The sequence below is a fragment of the Tinamus guttatus genome, unplaced genomic scaffold (genome assembly GCF_059628265.1).
Source record: "Tinamus guttatus ecotype Peru unplaced genomic scaffold, ASM5962826v1 Tinamus_guttatus_pri_ptg000356l, whole genome shotgun sequence".
NCBI classification, from domain to species: domain Eukaryota; kingdom Metazoa; phylum Chordata; class Aves; order Tinamiformes; family Tinamidae; genus Tinamus; species Tinamus guttatus.
Genome location: NW_028288890.1, coordinates 2,408,902 through 2,426,031, shown reverse-complemented (window position 1 = coordinate 2,426,031; position 17,130 = coordinate 2,408,902). Strand labels below are relative to the sequence as shown.

Here is a 17,130-nt window from a genome sequence, read left to right as displayed (position 1 = left end):
CAGGTTTTGGTGGTTACTTCACCCAGAAAGGGTGCAAAAAAAGGCTGTTCTAAAAGTAGTATTTTTTCAGTTCATTTTCTGAAATTTGGGCAAATTCAGGTAGAAGAACGTCATAAGATTTGAAATTGACTTTAAGGAAGATCCATTTCGTCTGTGTTGAATTGAAGGAAAAAACAAACTTGCCTTTATTTTTTTTTTGGTATTGCAGCATTGCTGCTGAAAAAGAGCCCCAGGCCGTCGGAGTCTCTTTCCTAGCCCCTGGCTTTGCCGAGAGGCGATGGCCGTGCACCTAACAGATATATATCACGGCATTAAACAGATAAAATACTGCCGCAGATCCTGGCGATCCCCAGCTAAGCCCAAGTCAGACCATGTCCACTTGCAGAGGAGTGATTCCTGCTCCATCTTTGGCACCCTTCCTGCTGGAGCCACGCTGGGATTGGGCAGTGCGATGTCCACCCAAGGGGCAGGGTCTCTTTCTCCTGCTGTTCTCTGTTCCTTGGATTTTCTTTCTCTTCAGCTCAGAGGCCACCAGGCAGCCTGAGCTTTTTTCTCCTCCATTGACGCCGTCAGCCCTTTGCCTTCCACATGGCCCAGTTCGGTTACAGAGCCATAGACATGACTGATACTAGGCAAGTACAATTAATAAAGTCTATCTAGCCAACATCTGACTCTCATTAGAGGCAACGTGTTGAAAAAACAGATCCCAGGTTGGCCGTGATTTACGGTTTGGGCCTGTTATCCTTCACAAGCACTGGCGAAAGCTTTTGCAAAGAGCCAGAACATAAACTACTTAAGGAAACTTGGTATCCATGTGGAAAGGCTGGAAGAGTCAAATAGGACAAATTAAAGCAGGGTAGAGGCGCAAGCCTGGGCTGGCTGTCCCTTACGAGGGCCACCTAGGAGATCTGCACTGACACCTCTGCTGTGGCGTTTGCCTTTTCCTGGTTCTGCTGCTCCCTTGGCCCTGTTGGTGCTCCTAGCGGGTTTCCAGGCCTGGAAACTGGTAGAGGTGGTTAAAGGGCAAGGGAGGGCGTCCCAGGAAGGTTTTATCCCCCAAATCAAACATACTCATATTGTCCTGTTTAACATTTAGTCCTTTTTTACCCTCTCACCTCTTGGCCTTTACAGAAGAAACATTATGTTGAAAATATGAAAGTGAGGCTCAGAGGAGAGGAAGGTGTCAGTGAGCGCCCCGAGCAGTTGCAGCAGGCTCTGAGCTTGCGGTTCCATGTCCTGCAGCCCAGCTGGGTGCTGTGCCCCATCACGCTGCAGGGCTGCACGTCCCATGAGGGACAAGTACGGCCTCGAGGCGGCTGCTGCGAGTCCTTCCTGGTTCCTTAAACCAAGGCTGTGCGAGGCCAGAGTGCCCTCCCCTTTCCTATAAGCCGCTGCCTCCTCCTCCTCTGTGAAATATGAATTTTGGAGTAATCCATCAAGAAAAAGAGAGAAGGAGCCGTGATCCCTTGAATTCAGTTGAGCTGTGCAATTTATATCTCCCAAGCATCTGGCTGCAGGGAAGCCGAAGGCCCCTGTAATGTTCTGCAGAGACCCTGGGGGTGCAAGTGAGCGTGGGCCACACTGAGGAACAAGGCCCACGTGCCAAGAGGAAGCTTTGCTGCCCCTGGGGCCTCTCTGACCCACGGCCCTGGGCTCAGTTTTACCCCTCTCAGTGCCAGGGCGATAATTGTGCTGGAATCATTAGCGTCTCTCAGTGTAAAGCTGCTGGTGGCTACAAAATCCTGCCTGTTTTGGTTATCTTTTAGAGTGAGGAGCCTGAGGTTCTCTTGGCCTTGAGTGGCTGAAGTGAACAAGTATTTAATGATTAAATCCGATGCCGCTGAAGACCTGCAAAGAGAGAATGCCAAGTACAAGGCAGCACCTGCAGTGGGGCATTCTCTGCCAAAAGTCACTTGTCAGAGGGGGGTATCCGGAGAGAAAGCTCCCCACAGGCTGCCCAAGCCCAAAGGTGTGGCCGAGATCCATGTCCAAGAGAAGGGGTCTCCACAAGCACTGGGTCTGTCATGTCATGTTGCTCTACACGTGTTCCAGCGAGAGCAAGAGCAGCGTTGGGGGAGCCCAGGAGAGGAGAGGTGTTTGGGGATGGTAACAGTGAGATGTTATAGAGACGAGCTGGGTGCCACGTGATGCGTTGGGGCAATCTCGTGTTTGTTATCGCAATTACTTATCCTCCCTGCTGGAGTATTTCTACAACAAATTCCACCATGTGTTTCGAGGTTGGGCTTCATAGAATGAAGTCGCAACTCCTTCCTTGGAGTTTAGCTGGAAAAATACCAATCTGCCAAATAGGAGTATGAGGGAAGTAAACTGTGGTTGTGTGTAGCAGCAAGTGATTAATTTCTGCAGATACGGAAAGTGTCTTTGCTGGATTTCCAGGTCAGAGAGTATGGATGTTTGCCCCAATATTATATTCGCTGTATGGGGGATAACAATGTGAGACTCTCAAGCTAGTTTTAATAAAGCAGCCTGCCTTCTCCCTGATGAGAAAATCTACCTTATGGGTGCAGGCCCTGGAATAACCAGCCATGCACCTGGTAACTAAATGCTTCAAAGGATTTTAGTTTGGGAAGATATTTACTAGCTTCATCTGTCACCATCTTGTCAGCCTTTCTGCAAGGACACACAATCCTGCCCTTGAAGAACTCCTGTCCCTGGCAAGGTCAGAGCGAGCTTTGAATATGGGTGCTAAAATAGTCATAGCAAGTGTTCATCTCGGTGTGTTGGAAAGCGTTGTCTGTCTGTTAGCTGAGTAAATGTCAGGAGGATTTGCTTGCAAGACAGTTTGCCGTAGGAAGAAGAACTTTTGCATTAGGTCTTCTACTTCCTGGGCTAGTCAAATGTCAGTTGAGTCCAGGCCAGGTTCCTTGAGTGTTCCTTGAATACTCACTCCTTGAGCTGCGTTTCCAGGCACTTGAGGAAGGAAAAGATCGGAGTTCAAGTCTGACTTGGGCTTAATTAGTTCTCCTAGGCTGTATTTTCCCTATCTTTTACTGGTCATCACTGATGATAAAATGATGTTAGCCCAAACCCGTAGCTGCAATGCAGTGGCACTACTGCTTCCTCTCCCCCATTTGGTCATTTTGTTCCTCTAAAATAAACCTTGTGTCTCACATGTGAGAGGGCATTTTGAGACATCCTTCAAGAGCAGAAGTGGCTGCTGTGTGAGTGCTATTCCTACTTTCGGTCCAAAACATAAAACAGAGATTCAGAGTATTTTCCCCTTGCGAGCTGGTTGTTTCTCCCCTTGTGAATTGGTAGTTTCACACCTCTGCAGATGAGGGGCACGAGCCCTCTTTATGACCTGAGTTCTCCAAAGACTGCTTACATGATTCATCCGTCTCATATTCCAGACAGAGATGGATTTCAGACAGTCCAAGTGAGTCTCTCTGAAGCCTATGGGAGTTATTAGGATGTGCAAGCCAGCAGAGGGGAGAGGAGGACTCCATGTTTTATTTGCTTTGTATTTGTTTTGCTATCTAGTACGCTTTCTGGCTTTGGGGAGCACTGGAATTATTCAGTCTTATCTTTCTATGGGGGTGAGCAAGATCAGAAGCATGAAACCACTTACATACAGAACATAATTCTCTGTTTCATGCACCCCAAGCATATCCAGGCCAAAGAAGCCTCACCCTCACTGTAGGACTGTGCTTGTATGACACTTGTATATGTTCACGGGCTACTTCAGGGCAAAATATATTGTTGCCTAAGATTTGTTGCAGAGAATAAATAAATTTTATTTCGTCTTGACTAAAAGAAACTCCATGACATTTTTGACCTGTGAAGAAATTTCTTAGTCCAAGCATGTCTGAGATGCTTCATTGGCAAAACGTTGAGTGTTATGAAATGGAGGGACGTCTAATTCCTTTGGGAAGCTCCTTTTGGAGTTTTTTTTTTTTTGTGCCCTTTGGGGAACAGAGGGTTAAACATTTCTTTGAAAGGTTTTGCAATGGGTGATTGGTTGCCATTAGCACTAGAGCAATCTTTTTAGTCTGTAAATCAGCAAGGTGGAGCCCTCAACCTTCCTGACCCTCTAAGCCACATACTGCAGTCTTTGCATGGCTGCCTGCCCTGAGCACATACCGTGCGCTTCCCGAAACTGGGAAGTGTTTGTGGGTGAGGACTGGAGATGCTCCTCAGGGATCAGAGTGCAAAACGGGCCAGGACTTGCCAGGGGCATTGCTGGCTCACAGGTGTCCTTGTCACATTTGGTCTGAGCACCCTTATTGACCCATTCCTCCCCTCAGCTCGGCGCTGGGGTAATTCAACATCCCCTGAGACCAGACATGCTCCCAGGTATGTGCTTCTCATCTGAGACTGGAGCAGGCAGTGATTTATCACACAAGTGCCGGTGGTTTATTCGCTGTAATACTTTCTATTGCAAGTCATTTTCCCTTTTTAAAAATTGTTGCACTTCAGAAGTTGTTATAGGTGAATTGGACCACTCTGGAGAGCTTCTCTGGTAGTGGGGAATGTGCAATCCAACGTTACTGCAAAGTGATGGGAAAGTGCTTTGTTGATTAAATCTCTGTTCATGGCTTTATCCTCCTTCACTCACTTTAAAATTACTGAAATGAAAACAGAGGCAAAGCTGCGGGCCTCCTGTTTAGATAAGTGATGTCCTTTGTATCAAGCAATCATTTTAAACTGCATTCAGAGCCTATTAAGTGAATATTTGTTCTTGGGAAGGCATCCTGTCAAGACCCCTTTGGTTGTTGCTGCCAATCTATTGCTTCTCTGCAATGAAGTGAGATATAAACCACTTCATGCTGCAGCTTTGGTCTACTCCAGCCCTGGGGTTTGTCTTGGTTTTTCTCACTGTCAGTGAGACTGATTATTTGTTACAAGAGTGGTTACAGGGATTGGGAGCTCAAGGATGGACCAGGACTCCACAGAGAAGGGCATTTTGATTGCTCGTTGGTTTCCTAGGCATTTCTGCAAGATCAAGGCAGTTCCACATTCTGAACCACTGAACATCCGGAAACAACGATCTTAAACATGTGGCTCCTTACACATGCAGCAGAGTTCAATACTTACTTTCCTCCCTAACTGCTCTTGAAGTGTTTTTGTGTGTGTGTGTCTTACATCAAAAAGAGATTGGGGACTGCAGATTTAAAGTTGTAGACTAAAATGCAACGTATGCAGAAATTACATCCTTTTGCTTTGTTCCTTCTAGAATGCATGAATTGCACAAGACTAGCAGACATGACCGAGAGACTAAACACGCTTGAGGCTAAGGTAAGGGCATGGCTTTATTGCTCTTTTTTACAAAAATTTCCAGGAGTTTGTTGACAGCAAAGAAGAGAGTTAACTCGCAACCCAGGAGAGATCAAGTCTTTCCACTTGCGGGTAAGCAGGGACTGCAGAGATAACCCAGATACGCATCTGATGTGACACAAAAGTGATCCCAGAATAAGCAGCTCTGGCTGAGAGAGCTGTTTGGTTCTTCACAGCTCATCTTTGCCCTTGTGGTACCTACCAAACCAGCCATCCAGCACTTGCTCTCTGCTTTACTGCAAGTTCTGTATGTGCCTTCCAGAGCGAGACTGAAGGTAGGTGGCTTGTTGGTACCGTCAGGACAAAAGCTGCAGCAAATGTCCATCCTCAGCACCCCTCTGCTGAGGATGTGGGAAGGGCTTTGAGCATTCGTTGTGCCACTGCTAGGGAATAACCACCACCTCGTGGATCTTGGTTGGAACATGTTGACATCAGTCACTCAGGTTTGGCTGTCAGAGCCTGGAGTTGGACAGAAGATCACTTCAGCTGGTTAGTAGGAATGGAGGGGTGTAAAGCAGCGATCTGCTTAGATGAGAAAAGAAACAGACTGTGATTCTGATCTCTCTCCCCAAAATGCCCCCTAGAAACCTTACTGATATAGAGTGATATAAAGAATAGTATGTCATTTTTTTCTGAAGGCAGTTGTTCATTTGTTTGCACTTCAGATACTATCCATTCGTTATGCCTCTTCTGAGAGGTGAGAAGCTTTTGTGCATAGTTTAGTGGTGAAAAATGTTCAGGGCAGACCTTCACATTGTGTTTCGTTGCAAATCGTTTTAATTTCTGCCTACTGGGAGTCAGATAAATTGTTTCAGTCTAGCAACAAAGCAGCTGAGTCAGTCAGTCCCCTTTGATCTCTGGTCCCTCCTGTGACAGCCCAATCTGGCTGTTAGATACAGTGCTTGGGTCCTTTATATGGCATTTGCTGCTGTTATTATTCATTAACTTATGATTTTCAATGACATAAAAGAATTTGGGGAGAACTCTTGCAGAGCTGGGTGGATGCGTGGTGATTTTAAGACCAGTCCATAATATTCTGATAATTTGGGAATTGTCTGAGTTGAAATGAGCAATGTTGTCTGGAACTTCCTCAGAGGCCTTCAAAGCGATATTTCACTATGGGAAAATGAAGCAAGGGGGAATGAAATTCTGGGGAGTTGAGTTGTTTGAGTGAAAACAACTGTTGTAGTTATAAAGAACAAAGATGAAGTGGGGTGTTTTGCTGAGCAGTGAGACCTGTCAGGTGGGTGTTCTTTGGCAACTATGAGCTGGCGGCGTTAGGAAAGGAAAGAGGGGCTGTGGCTGACCTCTGTCTATGCAATCCCGTATCCAAATAAGACAAAAAAACATTCTCAGAGAGACGTGAATCAGCCTTCCCATGCTTAGCCTGTGGCCAGCTCTATCTTCTTTGGTCTTCCAGGAATTTCTATGTTTTCTATATTTCTTACTGGAAAATCATAACCAAAGACTTGTTTCAAAGTCCTGACCTCGGCCTCTGGGCTCTCTTGGCTTGTGCTTTTCAATAGCTAATGCCAGCCTCGGTCGTGCTCCTCCAGAACACTTAGCTTAGGAGTGAAACCGCACCAAACCATGGGTTTTTTTCTTGCAGAAATGAAGGTAGCTTCAATCAGGTGACATTCTCAGTGCCACAAAGCAGCCTGCTCTCTGACATTGGCACCAAGTGCTCGATACACAATATATTTGGGAAGTTGGCTGCTTAAGCCATTGAGCTGGCTGCCCAACTTCTATGTGAGCGCCCGAATGAACTCATGAATACATTGCCTCCTACTCTAACCTAGGACCCTTGTTGTGAAGCAACGGATGAGCTATCCCTAGGAAATGCTTCTGAAGAACTCCCACATAGGCAGCTATCATGCTGCAGCCTGCTCAGTGTCCAGGAGGGAGCGTGGACTCATCAGCCAGTGAATGGGATGTACTGACAGCTGGTGGCTTTGCAGTGCTATGGATCATCTGACATGAGGAGCAGCGAGGCAGATGCCTGCAAATTCCAGTGCCAAAATACAGCTTGCTGGACCCTGGAGATGGCATTCAAAGAGTTTTGTCTCAGTCTCAGATGGAGCCAACAGAAGACCACCTCCTCTCTGCCTTCTTGATCATGGAGCTGTGAATAACTCAGAGCCGTAGATCACAGAGTGACAACGTTCTGCCATAAGAACTACTCCAATCCTGAGACAAGCCATGGTCTTCCAAGTCTTTAAGTAGCTGGAAAGCTTTGAGTAAGCAGAACAAAAGACTTGAGCAGCTAGTGGGGCCCATTGCTCTAGAGGGATGTGAGCCACTTTAGCAATGTTGACTCTTGTCGACTCCACGACTTGATCTTGGGTTTAGAGTGTTGTGTCTTTGTGTGTTTTAGTGCTGCAGTATTTTGCAGTTGCAGACATCTTGTAATGTGAAGCAAATGCTGCCTCAGGCAGCATTGAGCCTTATCTGACATGAAGAAGGAGTGTTTTCATCCTTTATTTTAGCCGTGTGCTCTTAAATGTAAATATTTGTGTGTGACATCTCATCCTCACCACAGCTTTAAAAGTTACAGCTTGGAAGACTTGTTTTTCTGAGTCAGCCTTTCTGTAGCTTGATAATATTCATTTGGGATCTAGTCACAAAAGCAAGGGAAACCTATGTACTTTTGGCAGCTAATGAGGCAATATAGGTTGTTGCTGTGATGGATTTTCTGACTTTTCTATGCTACCACCCAGAGCCAAAGGAGGAGCAGAGCTCATTGCATGGTTTGTTTTTACCAAGCGAAATGAGTTATAGTCAGAGATGTTTGGTCTGTGGGGCAGTGTAACGCCCTCAGTGATTATTATACGATAGTAGTTGGATTAGGCCAGCACCCTTTGTTTTCTACTGTCTGCAATCCTGTTCTGGATTTTGTAGAAAGATCCATGTTTTGTTGAAAGAATGGTCTGGAGATGTTGGCTGTTTCGCAGCTCCCCAGACTGTCTTCTCGTAACGGCACGTCTCACCACAGCACCAGCTTGAAGCTGTTCAGAAAATATTGGAGTGAGGAGGTGAACTCACAGATTGTGACACTTGATGCTGATGACTCGGGTGGGCTGTCCGTAGTGAATGGAAGGTGCTCCATGGTACCTTCACATGCCATCGGAGAAAACAGAGTGGGTGCCACAGGATTGTTGTCCCCTGAAATTTTTTTACTCTGCCAACACACATCTGACTGATAGAATTTTTGACTTTTCAGTCCTTAGGAAATGTGGAAAAGCGTCTTCCTGGATTTGCGAAGGTACAGAGCTCCTTTCCTGTGTGCACGCTGCGGTTGAAGTATGCTGCGTGGGAAATCTTGGAGATAATCTCTGGATTATTTATGAGAAAAGCAAATCAACAAAGAGCTGGCACTCCAGTGCTGTGGGGGGCTGGACGGACTTCCAGCTCAAGAGTATAAATCAGAAAAGGTTACCCACTACTGACCCGGTGGGTTTCGCCCTTTTGAATTTCAGCCCAGCATGACAGTGGTGAGCTCAAGGAACGGCAATGGATGAAATCAGTCACCTCTGCTGTCCAGCCTTAAGCGGGTCAGGCCACTGGCGTGTCCCGTAAGTGCTCTGCGGCACGTGGAGCCAGCAGAGACTTGCTCTAAATACTGCAAAGCTGAAAGGGAGATGAAGCTGGTGGAAAACTACTTCTGAAGGCATTGTGGCCTACGTGAGACAAGTGAAGAGCAATTTCTTCCTCACACCTCTGCAGTGAAGGATCTGAGAGCCTTCCTGGATTATGTGTGAGGTACTTAAAATGCCTGTTTGTCCTCCAGTGGCTGTGAGGGGCAAGTGTATGTGAAACCTGAGTTCAGCTGTGAAAAGGAGACTCTTAAGTCTGTGTTTTCATCCTTTTCCTCCTCCTCTTCTGCATGCTATTAGAGCCATCCCCCTAAAACCAGGTATATAACCAGAATTACTCTCATCTTTCCTATTACAGGGATGAGTTGGTTCATCCAACTTGTAAGATCAGTGTCCAAATGAGGTAATGAAAGTAACCCTCTGATTTTGTAATAGGAGAGTTGGCTTAGAAAGTGAGAAGCAAGAATAAGCACAGAGACAACAGAGTGAAAACGATTCATTAGGAACCTGGGCTTACACAGCCCCTGGGGAAGAAAGAGACCATGAGACCTGGCTGAATGTGAGGCAAAACAACCTCTTTTCTTTGCATCCTGCGCTCTCAGTAAGGCTGGAGTAGGTGCTCCTTATGGCTCTGTGAGTTATTGTGGCAAAAAATGAGGTGAGGTAGGTTAGAACGAGGTTCCATTGTGATCTCCCCTGTTACCTTGTGGTCTGGCCTGGATGCAGGTTGAAATTTGCTTGATCTGTTTGACTCATACCAGGATAGTTTGGGTGGTTGATCGATGGTGTCAGGAAGAGTGTCCTGGAGTCCAGAAAGCTTGTGAGGAGGGAAGAAAACTACCCTCTTGCTACACATCAAATATCTCGAATGTTTCTTCTTTTCCATGGCACCTTGCTTGACATTACTGCAGCACTATTGACCTTCCAGAGGCTCCATAGTGGGAAGGCAGAAGCAAGTGCCCCATTTTATTCCAAAGGTAAACATTCTCCATGGGCCAACACAGCTTCTTCGTGGCAATAGGGTCCAGCCCTTCCTTTTGCACTATATGCCCCCGGCATGCAGTGCCTATGGTAAAGCAAGCAGGCAGCTCTGTGAAAAAATTCTGCTCATTTTCTTCTCCACCAGCCCCAGTTTCTTTTAATAAACTCCATCAGGGGGTTGCAGGCAGTGTGATATTAATCCCAGCTTTTGGTCAAAGCTTGAGTGCAGCGCTTGAGCTGAGTTGATATAACCCAGTCTTATCTCCTGACACTACTTTTGAGAAGTTCGTGGTGTTTCGCTGCAACTTTAATGCTGGGAGATAACGTTACAAATCCAGTGTCTGATAGATTCATTGTGTGATTGATAAATGATATGCATACTTTTTGAATGAAAACAATCCTTGTAATGTGATTCCCCACACAGAAGATTTTGAAAGTTTTTCAGAATCAGGAATACCTGGAAAGGTATTCCAGGCTATGTATGGGACTGCCATTTGCAGTTATTTATTTTCTTTCTGTTCTGTACAGAAAGAACTCTTCATCTATTTCTTCAGGCTTTTTCTAACGAGCAATAAGTGTGCTTTCAATTAGGACCCTTGGAGCTCAGATAATGACCTTTCTCGGATTTGGACATTCCTCTGTCCTCCAGCTTGACACTTACAATCTTTTCATTCTCAACTCTAGTAACTGTTGGATCTTATTTCTTATCACAATTGGAGTGATGGGGAAGTCTGTCCCCTAAGCCTGCTCCATGTGTTTGGCAAATGCTGAAAATCATGTGCCAGAACCATGAAGAGGCTCTAAAGAACTCCTCTACGACCTCCCCCCTCATGCAAACTGTCTTAAACTTACAAAGTCTGCCTTTTTATTCACATGTATTTGATATTTTTGAACTATCAACCTAGTAACTTTGAAAATTTCTGTTTTCCTATAACATGCAACTTATTTTGCCAAGCAAATCTCATGCCTGTGTTAGCAAATGCTTTTGTGTGTCTACTACCTGGGAGTATTAAGTTTACCAACTTTGTTTTTAAGGAAGAGAAATATTCCTGTGGACAAAAGCGGGTTTCAAAGAAGGAGCCCAAGGGGTATAAGGGCTCAGATCCTCTACTTTGCCCAGAAATGTGGACTTCCACTCAATTCTCATCTGAAATTCTGGTGGAGCTTCATAAAGAAAGTAGGATCATAAAGGAAAAGTGACTTGGGGATCATTTTTTTTCAGCCGAGAAAAACCTGATTTGCACCAAATCAAGCAAGGAAATGACTGAGCCCCTTGGATTTTCCACTGGTGGCAGTTCCTTCTTGCAGGTTTCATTCAGAGCTGAGCGGAGGGCATGCGCGGGCAGGAGAGCTTCGGCCTGCGGAGCCGGCTGGTGCAAATCTCCCGCCTGCCGACAAGGGCTTCTCACCTGATGGGAAGCAGAGAGTGGATCTTAAAGCGTGGCTGAGAACAGATGTTGCTTTCACGAGACTGACTTCATCTCAGCCTGGCCTGGCTCCGCATGCAGAGTGCTGTTACATCCCCGGCAGGTGACACGCAATAAATTGGGCAGAAGAATGATGTGATTTTGAGGGTAGAAGGTTATAGCTCCGGTTTATTTTTATCAGGTGTTTTAAAGTAATGGGGGAGCAGATCTGATTTCACTCTGAGCTGCTTTGTTTCTTTTGCTCTGCAACGAGCTCTTAGCACGGCATCAGGATTGCTGGATGCTTTCCATGGCCTGCTTCTCGCCCTGGCTATGAGGCACGGGGATGTTGGTGGTGGCAGACCCATGGGCTGATAGCAAGGCAGGCACATCTCCAGCATGCAGCAGCCAGGCTCTCCAAGCATCTCCAAGAACTGTGACCCAAAAGGGCTGCAGCCACCAGGAACCTGCCTGCAGGGAGTAGCCTGTCCCTGGTCCTCCCCTTGCCTTGGGTCCTTGCTGCTGCGTCTCCAGCAGAGCCTCATTCATCTGATGATACCCTGAACTTTGCCTGCTTTTTGCCTAAACTAGTGCCAGCTTGTGGTTTTGTCAGTCTTTGATTGCCCCCTAGAAGTTACAAGTTGGGGAAGCAGTGACTTGCTGCATCCTCTTTTTCAGGAATCCCTAGAGCTGTGCAAAAATACACCTTTGCCGCAAGGTCCAGGTCACTCAACCTGTGAGTTGGCAGAAACCTTTGCTCCAGGCTTTTGTCTTCCACACAATAGCTGATGACATATACCTTGCCTTTTGGTCTGCTGTGGGTCACAACGATGACATAAACTATCGCTGCCTACATAATTAATCAATGTAATGAGAACTCCTCCATGCGGTAATTATCTTGTCCCCTTTGGCCACAGCCTGTGGGATGAAATAAGGATGAAGTCACTGAGATTTTCTCTTGACACCCAGTTCATTAGATTTTGGTAGACACTGAGTGTCTGTTGGCTTTCGAAACCAGGCAGTCAGAACTGTGTCCATGTTGGAGCCTTCTATTTGCAGGTTTCGTAATGCTACAAAAGAGATACCATTCTCCATTGAATGCTCCAAAACTCCCAGTTTAGCTCTGTGTCTGGATAAATGATTTTAAAAGGTCCTTATATTTGCCAAATAATTTGCTATATAGAAAGATATGTCCAACTAGTTATGCAATTACCATTATTAATGGTAATTTTACAAGATCAAAGGAACCTTATTTTACAGTGGAATTTTTAACTGATGAGACTCATGTGCAGTTTCTCTCCCTCGTCTTTAAATAGAGGTAGAGTTCATTCTGCCAGTGCTTTGAGAGACCAAATATCCCGTTTATCAATTAATAATGTCCATCTGGATTACGTCCCCCTGCATTTCCATGGATTTTTATCAAAAGAGAAAAAAAAAAAAAAGTGTCTGAACCCGATTGTATTGTTTTTGAAATCTTTGGAAGCCCGGCTGTTCTTCCCTTGTTTGTAGCACCTACTAGTTATGGGACTTCAGGAGTGCAAGTGGAGGACAGATGAAGGGAGGAGGCCGTGTTTGTGAAATCCTCTTTTGATGTGCAAGAACAACCAAAGTAGGGTTCCTGAAAAGCGCTACAAGCCAAAAACTCCACTGAGACTGAACATCTCAAGAAGATGAAAGTCTTCCTCCCAAATCTGTTGTCCCTGGGCTGAGCTTTTGATGTGACGCAAGAAATGTCGGATGTATCTGAAACCTGGGAAGTTTATGCTGGCAAATGCAAAAGGGGAGAGGTGGGACTGAGCCCCAGCTGACGACCCTGTGCGTGAGCAGGTCCTGCAGTGAAGAGCCAGGGTTGGAGCTCGTGCCAGATGCTGTACACGCGTGAACCTAGAGGCTCTGCAGAGCTTGCAGGGCCCAGGGTTGAGTTTCTCCAGCAATAACCTCTGCCTGTGGCTGCAAGACCCTTGGCTGGTGCCGTGAGTTATCCCTCCTGCATTCCTCGCGTGTAGAAGCACAACAGCCCAAATGTTTCGCTGGCTTGAGGCCATCCTTCACCTTCTTCAGTGCTACACAAACCAGGAGAAGAGGCCTTGCTGTCCTCTACAGCCATCGACCCTGCCTGACACCTCCAGAGAGTGTTCAGCATCTGGTTCTGCTCTGTCCTGTCTGCAGAGGGTGATGAACATCCCTCACAGCATCAAGATGCATTGCAGTCATCTCGGTGGTGTCACCAGGATGTTTTCTGTTTTCATTCTCCATTTTCCTAATAGCTCTTGTAACTCTAAATAGCAGCATAGTAGGCAGTGCTTGGAATGAGGGTTTCCAAGCTGCTCGATCTTCCTGAGTGGGTTTTATCCTCCCCTCTCCTGCAACCACATTGACTAGAAAATGCCAAGACTCTAATATCGAGGCTTTAATATGTTACATATTTTGCTAATTCGCTTTCTGGCTGAGAAGCTCTGTGGTATCATTTTCTAAAAGTTTACTCAGAGGGTTAGAAATATCCTTTTTTTTTTTTTTAATTTAATGAAAGTGGGAATTCTCCTCGGGTCCCTTGACTGTGACAATGGCAGCTTTAAGGAAAACAGAAAGTGGTAGAAAATAGATGACTGATACTTTTACAGTAGTGCCCAAGGACCCGTTTGTGCTGTGGGTTGTACAAGCTTGTGATGGGACATTCCTTGTTGAAAGTGTGCGTAGTTTGAAGATTTGGATGAGGCTAAATCCCTCATGCTTTTCTTGCTGTAATTTGGCCCTTTGAATCCCACAGATGTGAGAACTGTCCTTGCTCTGTTCTACTTTTTTGAGCACCCTTTCAAGTCCTAATGACTCAAGTCCTAACTAGAATTTCGCAACAATTCCAAGAGAGATTTTCTCAACCTGAATTGCTTTGTGCCCAGGGAAAACAAGCTTATTACTATGGCTTGAACTTTAAAGACCGTTAAGTATATATAGTCAGCTTATAAAAGAGCAGACTGGATTATTCTATGCATGCCTTTAAATCTTTTACAGCATTTATCAGCAGAATACTCATTTAAAACATGTTGTTTTAATGAAAAGGATACTGCTGCCACTGTTTTGTGTTGATTATGTGGTAACACATTTTTATTATCACCCATAAAAATGATTTGGAACGGCTCCACTCCAGATGCAACCTTCGGCAGTGCAGCGCTAGCTCCGGAGGGGCCCCAACCCCAGCAGCCACTGCCAGAAGTTTTTGCTTTTTGCTTTCTTACCATTCAGAAAACAAGACCCTGGGATGGGTGAATAAGGATCCTTGCAATGAAGTAAGCATCTTGCTTGTCTGCCGCAGCTGAGGTTAGGTTCTTTCTCACTTAGGCTGTCTCCCAGTTTAATTAGTTTCCAATTCCCTCCCATCAGGCTAGAGCATTTTGCAGCAGGTTCATTATTTCTGCCTCTGCTGTAACTAGCTCTCACAATAAATAAGTGATAAACTCCACAATAATTGCAAGCTAAAAACAAACAAGCAGAGCCAAGTCACCCTCATTTATACTCGCAGCATGACTTCATTATGTGAAGGCAAACATGGCTAGTAAAAGCTAAAAATTGTCAGGATTTAGTGGAACATTTGAGTCGTATTCTCTTTTATTTCCCTATCTCCAAATCTGTATTTGTTTAGGTGGTTTCCCAACAGGATGGGACAGTGCTGTAGCAAATGGCTTTTACATTGAGCATGTGAGTGTGGCTAATGCAGTGGCTGTGGACTCCAGACTACTCCTCAACTCTCTGTATTCCTATTGTGCAATTGGGTTAAGTCTCAGTTTGTGTCAGGGCACCCATGCTTGGCACTCTGGGTCAATGTTCCTGATCAGTTTGTAACTGAAATCTTTGATTGGTTTGTAATCGAAATCTTAGTTTGGCTATTCTTTTTTAAAAAGTCACACAGACTCTTTTGTTTTCTCACCCTTGCCTAATATCATGTAGGTTGGGAAAAATATATATATTTATAAAGTCCTAATCATAAGAAAAATCTAATATAACCTATATTGGTAGTAAAGTGCACTGAGTGCTCCCCTGGGCTTATCCTCAGCTGCTCTTGTCAGTCCACCTGGCTCTAATGTCCTGCACTTCTCATGAGCACTTGGGCAGTTTGCAAAGTGGCTGCCAGGCTCCAGGCCACTGGTGGCCAAGGAAGCAGAGTTTGCTGAACAGGAGTCTAAACCACAGAGCGAGAACAGGATCACTTTGCCAAGAGGCTTAGGTCGTAAATGGCCCAAATAGCTGAGCGACACACATGGGGATGTGGATTCACTTGAAGGTAGTGTGTTTACAAGATACAGAAACAGCTGTGACTCTTAGTAATATCCTATTGCTGCTAAGAAGTGCTTTGAGGTAATTGCTTGGCTCTTTTTTATTCATTCCAAAATTAAAACACTTCAGCTCTTTAAAAGCTTCATGTTCTCCAGCTTCTTTAATTTGTTCACATTTGGACTTTGACTTCCAGACAGAGCTTGTCCTGCAGCATGTCTTTTTATTACCCAGGACATTCTAATGCTCTTCAGCTTGGATTGGCTTTCAGTCATTCCTGGGTTTGACCAGGTAACCTAGGAGAGACAGGCTCTGTGCCCCAAAACCTGCTCCGTGCTCTGCCAGGTTTGGGTTTTCTCCCCAAGGAGAGGATCCTGTGCAATACTGAGCATCTCCACAAGTAGCACAGCACCCACTAAGGAGGATGTGCAGCTTCAGATGGGAAGCTTGAGGCATTGATAATAGCAGCTTCTTACCCTAATTCCTGCCAGCTGCTAGAAAGCCACAGGTGCTTTAATACCAAAAAGCTACCACCTGTGATGTGTGGTTATCCACAGCTCCTGTTGGCAAGGTGAAGAGTCCCCAAACATCAGCATCTCTCTGAAGTGAGCTCCCACATGGAGCCATCCTGCTTACTGTTTCCCTTCCTCCCTTTCTTATCTAGATTCTTCTACTGGAAGCGGCGGAGCAAAGCCCACCTTTGGAAAACAACTTGCCGATCACTGGAACCACGGCCACGTGGTATGACGATTTGCTGCCCGATGCCTTCCCTCTGCTCAACCCTGACACTGTGTTGCGGAAAGCAGGGGGATCTGTTGGTAAGGAAAACCTCCCGCCCGGCCTCAGCGCTGTCCCTGCAGGGCAGCTAAGCGAGAGGCCCAGTCGTGGCAGAGGGGTCTGTGGGAAATGCTGCCTAGTCAATCAAGGAGAAGAGGGTGAAGACTTTCAGGTGGGCAATCTCTCTTTGGAGTGAAAACCACCCTGCAAGGAGACATTCTGAGGACCCTAAGACTCTGTTTTGGGGCAGAACCAGCACTAATTAGCTTTATGGCCTTATTTTTCCAAACCAGACTGTTCAATCTCAGGTCTCAATGTCGCCTCATGTCCCTCCCTCTCTGCTGAGCTGTGGGCATGACAGTGACTGCCAACATGCATGCAGATTCGTGGACAAAGAGGGAACTTAATCCTCGCCAATCCCACCTCAAGCCATCGGTTTAGCCACAGGGAGCTGGACACGATTTCCTCATGGCAGTGAGAATCATCCCTGTGGGAACAGAGTAACCTCCTGCTTTCCTCCTCAGGCCTCTACCCCTTTCTCTGGCTCAGCAAGCACAGAGCAGCTATGCTTCAGCTCAGCTTTAAACATAGTGTTTTAGGCTCCATTTTGCCAGTCTTAAGGGTCTGACCCTAACCCCTATCTCTGCTAGTACAAGAATGGACCAAGAACTGAATTCTGATCTCAACAAAGTGAGATTTCCATTGCCCTCATACCTGCTGTGTCCTTCAGTGTGCATGTCCCAAGACTGGATTTTCAGGCACAGACATATTGAGGCATTCCTGAAGAAGCTTGAGAGAGCCACGGCAGTCAC

General features: G+C 45.9%; 1 protein-coding gene across 1 annotated transcript in view; it reads left to right on the top strand.

Annotated features, from left to right (window-relative positions):
* The window catches only part of COL26A1 (collagen type XXVI alpha 1 chain), a 139,191-nt gene that overhangs the window by 100,363 nt on the left and 21,698 nt on the right, over positions 1 to 17,130 (top strand). The window contains 2 exon segments of the mRNA XM_088530101.1: positions 5,195 to 5,256; positions 16,206 to 16,359. Coding sequence (XP_088386227.1) covers positions 5,195 to 5,256; positions 16,206 to 16,359 — 216 coding nt within the window.